Raw genomic sequence first — 11,283 nt, 5'->3', positions numbered from 1 at the left:
GAGAACTGCATGATTGACTGAGTATGTGAAAAGTTCAACAGGCTACAGAATCAAATTTGTATGCAATCACGAAGACAGCAAGCCAGAAAGTTATCCCTAACCTACCTTGCAAAAAATTTTCAAACACAGGTGTGAATAGAAGATGTCATACATGAAACCGAAACGTCAACAAATACAGCTATAATGATTGCAAATAAGACAAAATAAAAATATATACTAAAATGTCAACAGATATACACCAACATCTGGGAGAATGAAAGGAGCAGGGAGACAATAAAAAAGAAGAAGAAAGAGTTGGACAGATTGGACATGGACAAATAACGCTCATTGGAATGGCTAAGAAAAGGTCATCTCAACTGGGATGGAGAACAAATCCCAATAAATGTCCAAGACCAGGGACACTACACCAATGGCTTCAATACAATGGGGGGGACTGAGTCAATCGGACAGTTGTAGGTTCTGCAAGGTACAAACAGAAAGCACAAATCACCTCCTATCGGGATGTAAAAAACTCGTGTCAGAATAGTTGTACACACAGAGGCACAACAAAGTATGTCGAGTAATCCGCTGGCACATCTGCAAAAACTTCAATATTCCAGGCCCAGAAAACTCGTGGAAACACGAACCAAGAGCGATCATTGAAAACAAGGATGTAATGCGCACGCAAGACCTGATGAACCCATCGAGCATGAACATAGAAAACAAAGCATTGCGACTCGATGTTGTGCTTAGGTACAAAGAAGAAAATAAAGCATTTCTAATTGAGGTATTTGTACCCAGTGATTTTAGCCTAAACAGTGCAGAAATGAAGAAAATTACCAAATACCAAGATCTCAAAAATGAAGTCAAAAGATCCTGGAAACCTGAAGAATGCCCAAATTGTACCGGTGATAACTGGAGTAACAGGAATGATATTAAGGAGAACCTACTGGAGATATTAAAAATGATCCCTGAGAATATTACCATTAAACGAACTGCACTTCAAAGCTGTCCGGGGCTCGGTGAAGATCCTGAAAAGAACGCTTGGAACGAAACCTTGAGCTTGGTCCAGCTTGGTCCAAATTCACAGCTTGGTCCATGCATTGAATCGTGATCCCTTCCCAAAATGGAGGTGGATACTTCGTTACCTGGGAGGACTCCATTCCATCTTCTGGAACATGCATGGAGAGATAACAACCGACACACACACACACACACACACACACACACACACACACACACACACACACACACACACACACACACACACACACACACACACACACACACACACACAATGAACAGGTGCTGCTAATGAATTTTGACTACATTTTCAAAACATTCACTTCAATCTCCCCATACTTACAATATACATTACTCGTGGCCTGCAGGTGCGCATCCTCTTCTCGCAGGCCCCATTTATCTCTCTCTTTGCCAGCGACCCGCACATCATCATTAAAGCCATCAACCAGAACCTTAATGCTGTTCTTCGTGACTCCAACATCAACGGGCATGACTATATGCGCAACGTTGTACATCTACCATTCTTCCTGAATAGCCGAAATGGCCCTGCATCGCGTAGTTTCACCACCTGCAGCCAGCAGCTTCCTTCAACTGCTAGCAATGGGGACCTACATACACCTGATGCAGGTTTGTATTTGCATTTCGGCGAGGTTAGCAGTTGCAGACGAGGAACAAACAATCCTGCTAAGGCAGGGGGTTCAATCTTACATTTGTTCTGTGCTCAGTAATTTTGAATTGGGCTCGATCCAAACACATATGGTTTGCCAAAGTGTGAAATCGTAAACATCTCCAAAACATTTCTTGAAGGAAACTTTACAGCTGGCTCGAAGCCAGTTCTGATTTTCGCCTTCCATCTACATTTTTTGCTGTTCCTTTTTCTAACGTCATTTTTTTGTGTTTAAAAAGTTGACAAACGCAGACAGTGATCTTCACTACTATTATGTTACAGGAGAACAAGGTTTTGAATGTACCTTTTGGATTCAATTTTATTTTTGTCTCGAACAGGGTGGATGGAAGACGGCGATGCTCGGCCAACGCAGCATAGACTGGGTGAGCTGACGCGGCAAGGAAGCAAGTCCACCCTGTGCCGGAGGGTATGCCTCATATTGTTTGTGGCCTATCCTGATTACTACATCATCACTGATTTCTACACACTTGTCATGCAGTATTCCAGTTGCAGGAGCTATTGCTGAATGGGACACTTAATAATTTTCTTCCACATTGAGCAAATGACTGTCTGTACTTTTGTCAGCATCATACTGGTGTGACATATTTTTTTAATTGGCTGGTTGACATAGAATCGGTGTGAACCATCAACAGGCAAATATACTTTGGTGTATTTTATTTTCATCTGATAAAGTATTTCTGTTGACTATAGCATTTGCATTCTATGCCCTCTTTCCTTAATGTTTCCATAATGATTTGCAACATCGTATAACAACCATGGGAAGAACTTTTTTTTTCTTGCAGTCATTGCAATGCACAGTTTGTGAATTTTTTGATTCTATGATGTTGTTCTTGAACTAGCTTTACAATAATATTTTATTTTTATTTTTTTAGGATACAGCTCGACGTCGCACCCTTTCTCGACAGCTTACTCGGCAGATGTCTTTCGATCTCTCAAAGCTCCTGCTTTCTGAAGATTGGTCCAGCGACATCAGCCCACAGGCCATGCGGCGAATACTCAACATTGTGTCGTTAACAGGTAAGGCTGAGTTTCGCTCCAACCTGCGACACAAAGTTTGGCTGATGAATATTTTTGCTTTGTGTATATTCGTGTACATTTTTCAGCCACCAGGTGGCATGCTCTTCATTCTTGCTTGAAAATTGATGGATTTGATTGAAGTAACCCCTTGCATCACAAGCACAGCATTGTTTTTGAGGTCTCTCACCATTTCCCCTTCCCCACTCCTCTTGTCCAAAGCCCATGGTGGAGTTGGTGCATGAATCTCATGCAGCATTAGACCATTGGGAGGCATCAGTGTACTTGTACATTAAGTAATTATTGTGAAATAATTATGTGGGTTTTAAACTTTGTATCCCAACATCATGAGCCATGGATTCAGATGGGGATACTAAACCGGCCAAATCAAACACTTTCTCAGTTTTGTTGCAATGTCTGTTTCCACTGCTTCTGTTGAGATGCAAAATGTATATACAATACACATATTTTTATATATATATATATTTATACATGCATACACACACACATATATATCAAAATGTTTTGAGTGGAGAAATGCTCCCACCTGATCTCCAACAGATGAGTCCCACACCAGACTGTCACTGCAGTGGCTTTTGCACTTAGTATCCCGGTGATTGACTGTCACACATCTATCACCTGTGAATGGAGGGAATAACCAATTAGCTCACACCTAATCAATTAACCGTGGTGGATTATATAAATAAATCGACTCCTCCCATGCTCTTCTAGCCAAAGAAGTTGCATAAAGCAACAACCATGAAAGAGCTACCCAAGATGAGCCCTTTGCTGATTCAAACCATTCCCAGAGTTCCTCCACAGCTGTAAAGACATTCACAAATGTGTCTTTACAGCTGTGCTTATATATATATATATATATATATATATATATATATATATATATATATATATATATATATATATATATATATATATATATATATATATATATATATATATATATATATATATGTGTGTGTGTGTGTCAAGCTATCATTTCAGAATTTCAGATTGATTTTGAAAAGTCACTTTTAAATTTTAACATGAGTTTGAGCACCTTGGTAAGGAGGCACTACTCTTAATGTGTGTCACCCGGACAGGCCGTCTCCTTCGTGCAAATCAAATTTCCTTCAGCTGGGATCGATTGGCATCTTGGATCAATCTGACGGAACAGTGGCCTTACCGCAGCTCTTGGATCGTGCTCTTCCTCGAGCAGGCTGAGAATGTGCCTGAACACACCACACTGAAAAATATCTACGAGCGGTAAGTCAAGCACACGGTTGTGAACATTGCCTGCCAATCAAAAGCTGAAGTAATAACCAAATTTTGGCTCATTGTTACCTAGAGCTAACATCGGTATGCAACTCCTGCGTTGTCACCTGTGGCCTTGATTGGTGGTGTTCTACGAGTGGAAGCACGTACAGAATGTCATGTGCTAATGTGTAAACCTCAATGTGCCGGTGTGCATAATATCCCTTCGGTATACCTATAGAGCACGGACATGTACACCAGTGTGCCCAGGAGGTGTGCCCGCAATAATCCAAGGATTATACCGTTGTTTGTTTCACTGATCGTCCACTGAAAACTGTGTTTTTTAAACCTGTGGTTCTGGATTCAGTATCGTCCTTGACCATTTCACCATGGGGGTATGCAAGGAAAGTTGTGCCAATATCATCTGTACATCCAATTTTGGTTACCCTTTTTAATGAACTTGCACACACTAATCCTCAAGCAAGCACTAAATTGCACAGGTATAAAGTTTGTTGTTTGGAAGGATTTTGTAGATTGACCAGAAAGATTGTACGGACATTGGTTTGTATATATCCCACGTAGCTGTTGTGCAGATGAACAATTGCCATTTATGTGGCCAAGATACTTGCCTGAAGGTTTTCCTCTTGCAAAAATATGCAGTGGGCCTTTTTATGGCTCCATTATTGCAAACGGGACAGCCAGCTTAAAATCCCCACCTCGATATGGCACGCTCAGTAATTCAACGTCCTCTCCTGGCTCCATACCAGAATTGCTTTTTATGATGTGTAAAAGATCCAAGCAGCTCTGAGGCAATCAGCCTCTACATTCTTTGATATCCACCCTAACACAGTACTCTATCAGTGGTTAAGCTGGTGGGAAAACATTTTAAATGAGCAATAAACTGCACTGATTTGTTGTCATACTGCACTTAATAGCTTCATTCAAACATTCCTGATAATATCTCAATCATGAGTCCATCGACTGTGAACCCTCACAACCACTGGTGCTGCCCCTCCCAATCTTTCTGAACACTGTTGTTGTTATTAATATTATTTATTTTGCTCAATATCTCTCTCTTCTCCTCTGCCTGCAGTCTCTTCACAACCTCTTCGCACCCTTTTCATAACCCCCCCTCCCCCCACCCCCACCCCCACCCCCCATTAGGGCAGGTATTGTGCTGCCAAAGCAGTCTCGTAGCAAGTATTACACTGCATTGTTTGCCATTGCCTTTCTAGTAACAAAGCAGGAATTTGGAATTTGATCAGGATACCAGCACATCGCGGCCTTCTCCTGCAAAAGACACTGTGGCGTCTTTAATGCCCACCAGCAGCAAATGCTGCCTGACTTGTCCACAGCTTGACAATCCTATCTGACCAAACCCGTTGATGCAACGTCCTGCCCGTAAAATATTTCAAGAGCTGACTCGTGCCACATCACCGAAATAACGTTTGCTGAGGACGTTGACCTTATTTCATGGCATTTTTCACTTCACTTCGGCTGCACATGATATGATAATGGAGGTACTGGTATGTGGCTGCGGCTGAAAGCTGAAGGTCCACTCGGTTTTAATGAACAATTTGCCCTTCTGTTACAGATGGTGTTTTTGCCCGATTGACTCTGGTCACAGGTCTAAGACTGTCGGGTACGAAGGAAAGGGTACCTTTGCTCACCGAGTGAAGTATGGTGTTGTAAATTTCCTTCCCTGTGGGTACGCCTGTCATACACGTAACTTTGGTATGATGCACCTTTCTTGTACTTGGAACGGACGATAATTACCTGTAAATTATTCGTCGTCCACATCGTCATTATCAGCCGACCCTTGTTACAAGGTATATCGGCCAATAAAACCTGGTGTGCCATTAGAAACAGATACGAATTTGGAACACCCCAAAAGGTGCTTTATATTCCATTTGTACATTGTACTAATGAGGTTCAAATATCTGGTTAGTAGCCATTTGTGAGATTGGAATGGTTATTACCTCCACCACCGGAGGTGAAGGAGGTTATGTTTTCACCCCTCTCTGTCTGTTTGTTTGTCTGTGTACACGATATCTCGAAAAGCTGCAGATGGATCTGGATGAAATTTTGTGGGCAGATTGGGTGTGAACATTTTGGTGAAGATCCGAATCCCATTCTGGATATGAGAATTATTTATTTTTTTAAAGTGATTCTTCACCATTGAGAGATCGGGCCAAAAACGATATGTAGCATGATATTTCAAAAATGTATTGGGCCCGATATGTTCTCATGGATCAGGCATTACACGGCGGAGGTATGTGCTCTACCGGGTGCCCTTCTAATTTGTCATTGGAAAGCAAATCCTCTTCAAATATAGGTTCCCAAAGTTTTGAGTGGAGGTCTGCATGACTTGAAGGTCCTTGTCAAAAAAAAATGGAGAGAATTGGACAAAATATCAACTATCTTTTATGGGACCAAAGTGAAAGCTTTCTCCTGATCAGGCTTTCGTGCTAACTTGCAACAAGAGCGGGTAACACCACCATGCACACGGCTATACGGCCTAACAGCTGCACCTGCGGATTGGTCCTGTTAATGTCCGAGAATTGCATTTTGCACAAGATGGCTGAGCAGTTGCAAACACGTGGTTGTGTTCACTACCATTGCTTCTTTCTCTTCTTGTTCTCCCAGACGTACTTGCATTATTAGCTTTCACTGTTACAACTGGGATTCTCCATATACCTGCTCAATCCGAGCAACTTGGGTGGTCTCCGTGAGTCGTTTCGCTTTACATTGGGAACTGTGGCATGCATGGCTTGTTTTTTTGCCACAATGTCGATGGGATGTCATTGGCTGCAAGAAAGTGTAAGTTGTGTGAAATTTGTTTTTGGGTCAGTAATAATAGTGGGAAAATTTGGCAGCGATGGCCAGTCTCGACTTTATTCGCAAGTTGGAAAAAAAGAATCGGATTCAGTCAAGGTGAGCCACAGCAGTCTCCACAATCCTACAACATGATGTATTGTTGCAGGGCCGGATTATCGGTGGCGAGCACGACTGCGAGAGGGAGCAGTAGTCTGCTCCACCGAACACACCGGAATTTAGGTCGTGACCCTCGGATAAGTCCGAAAGGCACGGGTCCCTTACAGGACCATGAATCGCCAATAATTCGACCGCGTGGGGTCAGGTTAATTGCCAAACTTCAATATACCTAATTACCCACGCGACACAGCTACCAGGGAATTCACACCTTCGACAGACCTCGAGCGGGACGAGCCGTCACCGAGCCCGAACCGTGTGTAACCCGAGCGGACGTTATCAAGGCCTGTCAGTCCAAATGAACAATTTACTGCCTCGCTATTTCTCAACACACACCGTGCTAAGCCAATGAAAGAAACACAAAAACGAGCTGGAACATTTAACAAAAGGGATATTTATTTATAACGTGGCAGGGGAGCACGCAAGAAGGCAGAGTTAACCGAATAAAAGGAATGCAATTTATATACAAGCACTTATGCATTTCTACTTAAAAGAGGGGCCCACACACAGACACACACCCAAAGAAATGGTGGCCGCAGCCTTTATTGATATCCCGAGCTTGGAGGGAAGGTGAGCTGGAGGTAAGAGACTGGCTTGGACCTTCCCGCTTCGTGCGGTTGCCGACGATCTGGCCCGGCGGGACTCGAACCCGCAACACGATGCCGCTCCAAGCACCAGGTACGGAGGGTAGCGTCGGGCGCTGGCACGCTCCACCGGCAGAACAGGCGACGATTCACGGCGGGAAGACTCTCTCAGCCTCAACCAACTAACCCTCCGACTCTCTCACTGTCAACCAACGAACCCTCCGACTCTCTCACTGGGTCGCCCCCCCACATGATTATATCCCTCCTTTTTGACAGGTGGGAGGGATCCGTCTCGTGTCATTCCCCTCATTGGATAGGCGTGTCGGGCGATCTCCCGGCCGTCCGAGATTGGTCGGGAGGAGGTGCTCATGTCTCCGCCCCTCGACCAGGAAGTCAAACAACAACATGTTGCGTTGGCTCCCCATTGGCCGAGAGGTGGCAGACGTGCTCGCACCCTTCCAATTGGCTGAGGGGCGCCATGCCCGTATTTGGAGCGAAATCCAAGACTCCAACATCCAAGGAAGCCCCGCCTGGCACATTGGACTCCGCCCACGGCTGTGCTTGACACGCATGCGCGTGGGGAAGGCCGATGGTGAAGAAGCGAAGATGGGCGTTGTTGGCGTTTGTGAAGAAGCGAAGATGGGTGTTGTTGTCGTTGGTGGTGAAGAAGCGAAGATGGGTGTTGTTGTCGTTGGTGGTGAAGAAGCGAAGATGGGTGTTGTCGTTGGTGGTGAAGAAGCGAAGATGGGCGTTGTTGTCATTGTTGTTGGTAATGTAAAAATCCTAACTATAAAATAATTCAAAACACACGTACAATTAATCACCCATTAAACAGAGGACGGGACCCTACCTAGAAACACATACTTACCGATATAACTGATCTATAGGACCTGGCTGTTGTGTGCAGTAAGCTTCCAAATTCGCAACAGTATGTGATGTACAGCACTAAACTTTTGTTGGCATGGAAACTGCAGGTAACTCTTCACATCCAGTCGACAATCTAACATGTTTGATATTTGATCAAATTTGGGAGACAAATCTCTCATTACTATGAGAAAGTGAAGCGTTTTACACGTTTTAATCTTGCAGACATTTTTGTCTTCGGCTTGAAGTTTCTTTGCTCCTTACCTAACCTGACCTAGTCTAGGGAGGACCTTGTATCACACAGGAAACAGCTCTGGGTTTTATCCTGCCCCACAACATGACAGGTGTCCTATGTGCTGCCGCTTTGGTAAACAAATGAAAGCAAAGAAGCTGCCGTGGGGATTACTGGCTTTTTAAGCAGTCACCCATCACTTACCATTTCCTGGGACGAAAGGTCCCACCGCTAAGGAATACTGTGTCAACGGAGCCTCAGACGTGGCAATATATATATATATATATATATATATATATATATATATATATATATATATATATATATATATATATATATATATATATATATTTAAAATATGTATTTAATTAATGAGTCAACATTAATAATGTCATGATTGAGTGTTGAACAGGAATTTCATTTTAAATGGAGGGTCTGTGTACTGATTTGTGTGCTCATGGATTTCTCTGAACATTCTGTGGAGGTCAGGCAAGAAACAATAAGGTATTTCTGGATAATGAATAGATGGGAGGGTGTGTGTGTCTGTGTCTGTGTGTAAGTAAGCCTGAAGTTGGCTTAGTGGTTAGGGTGGCTGGCTTGGGATCTTTGGGTCCTGAGTTTGAGCCCTTTTGGCTGCTGAAGTAATACCAGGTGGGGTTGACTCTGCCTGTCATCCTTCCGAGGTCGGCAAAATGAGTGCCAGCTTGCCGTTATCCTGTGTCGGAGTGGCAACCCGTCCAGGATTGTGCCCAATAGCCAAGGAGACTGCTTGGGCAGCACCAACACTCTGATCAGAGTGTGGTTCAAATGGATGGATGGACTAGACCCATCACTTATGGCTTTTATCTGTACTAGTGCGGGCCCGTAGGGGCGGGCCCGTAGGTGCGTGCCAGTATGTGCAGCTTCCTGCCTGCAGTATCAGGTCCCCAGCATTAATTGTGACGTCATATCAAACGAAGAAGAAGAATTGTGACGCCCCTCTCTCTCGCCCTCTCTCTCGCCCTCTCTCTCGCCCCCCTCTCTCCCCTCCTCTGTCCCCTCTCCTCTGTCCCCCTCCTCTGTCCCCCCTCCTCTGCCCCCTCCTCTCTACCCCCACCTCTCTCCCTCCTCCTCTCTCCTCCTCCTCTGTCTCCCCTCCTCTCTCCCTCCCCTCTCTTGCCCCCCTCTCGCCCTTCTCTCTCCCTCCTCCTCTCTCCCTTCTCTTGCCCCTCTCACCCCCTCTCGCCCTTCTCTCTCCCTCCTCTGTCCCCCCTCCTCTCTCCCTCCCCTCTCTTGCCCCCCTCTCGCCCTTCTCTCTCCCCCTCCTCTGTCCCCCCTCCTCTCTTGCCTCACCTCTCTCCCCCTCCTCTCTCCCCCTCCTCTGTCCCCTCCTCTCTCCCTCCCCTCTCTTGCCCCCCTCTCACTCCCCTCTCTCGCCCTTCTCTCTCCCCCTCCTCTCTCCCTTCTCTTGCCCCCCTCTCACTCCTCTCTCGCCCTTCTCTCTCCCCCTCCTCTCTCCCCTCTCTTGCCTCCCCTTTCACCCCTCTCTCTCCCTTCTCTCTCCCCTCCTCTCTCCCTTCTCTCTCCCCCTCCTCTCGCCCTTCTCTCTCCCCCTCCTCTCTCCCTCCCCTCTCTTGCCACCCCCTCTCACCCTCTCTCTCCCTCCCTCTCTCCCTCCCTCTCTCCCTCCCTCTCTCCCTCCCTCTCACCCCCTCCTCTCTCTCCCTCCCTCTCACCCCCTCCTCTCTTCCCCCTTCTCTCTCCCCCTTCTCTCTCCCCCTTCTCTCTCTCCCCTTCTCTCTTCCCCTTCTCTCTCCCCCTTCTCTCTCCCCCTTCTCTCTCCCCCTTCTCTCTCCCCCTTCTCTCTCCCCCTTCTCTCTCCCCCTTCTCTCTCCCCCTTCTCTCTCCCCCTTCTCACTCCCCCTCCTCACTCCCCCTCCTCTCTCCCCCTCCTCTCTCCCCCTCCTCTCTGCCCCTCCTCTCTCCATCTCCTCTCTCCCCCTCCTCTCTCCTCCCCCTCCTTTCTCCTCCTCCTTTCTCCCCCTCCTTTCTCCCCCTCCTTTCTCCCCCTCCTTTCTCCCCCTCCTTTCTCCCCCTCCTTTCTCCACCCTCCTTTCTCCCCCTCCTTTCTCCCCCTCCTTTCTCCCTCCTCCTTTCTCCCCCTCCTTTCTCCCCCTCTCTCCTCCCCTCTCTCCTCCCCCTCTCTCCTCCCCTCCTTTCTCCCCCTCCTTTCTCCCCCTCCTTTCTCCCCCTCATTTCTCCCCCTCATTTCTCCCCCTCATTTCTCCCCTCCTTTCTCCCCCTCCTTTCTCCCCCTCCTTTCTCCCCCTCCTTTCTCCCCCTCCTTTCTCCCCTCCTTTCTCCCCCTCCTTTCTCCCCCTCATTTCTCCCCCTCATTTCTCCCCTCTCCTTTCTCCCCCTCCTTTCTCCCCCTCCTTTCTCCCCCTCCTTTCTCCCCCTCCTTTCTCCCCCTCCTTTCTCCCCCCTCATTTCTCCCCCTCATTTCTCCCTCCTCCTTTCTCCCCCTCCTTTCTCCCCCTCCTTTCTCCCCCTCCTTTCTCCCCCTCCTTTCTCCCCCTCCTTTCTCCCTTCTCTTGGTCCCCCTCTCACCTCTCTCTCACCCTTCTCTCTCCCCTCTCCTCTCTCTCCCCTTTCTTGCCCCTCCCCTTTCACCCCCT

The 11,283-nt window shown here is 46.6% G+C and overlaps 1 protein-coding gene across 3 annotated transcripts in view; it reads left to right on the top strand.

Annotated features, from left to right (window-relative positions):
- The window catches only part of KIDINS220 (kinase D interacting substrate 220), a 199,163-nt gene that overhangs the window by 26,248 nt on the left and 161,632 nt on the right, over window positions 1–11,283 (top strand). For all 3 annotated transcript variants that reach the window (XM_085847019.1, XM_085847018.1, XM_085847017.1), the window contains exons 14-17: window positions 1,371–1,629; window positions 2,008–2,096; window positions 2,563–2,707; window positions 3,805–3,967. In XM_085847019.1, the coding sequence (XP_085703145.1) occupies window positions 1,371–1,629; window positions 2,008–2,096; window positions 2,563–2,707; window positions 3,805–3,967 (656 nt within the window). The remainder of the gene's footprint in view (window positions 1–1,370; window positions 1,630–2,007; window positions 2,097–2,562; window positions 2,708–3,804; window positions 3,968–11,283) is intronic.

This window comes from Eptatretus burgeri, chromosome 11 (assembly GCF_056783735.1).
Source record: "Eptatretus burgeri isolate ZD-2024b chromosome 11, Ebu_testis_v1, whole genome shotgun sequence".
Lineage (NCBI taxonomy): Eukaryota > Metazoa > Chordata > Myxini > Myxiniformes > Myxinidae > Eptatretus > Eptatretus burgeri.
Note: the sequence above shows the minus strand (reverse complement) of the source record. Positions and strands in the feature narration are given on the sequence as shown.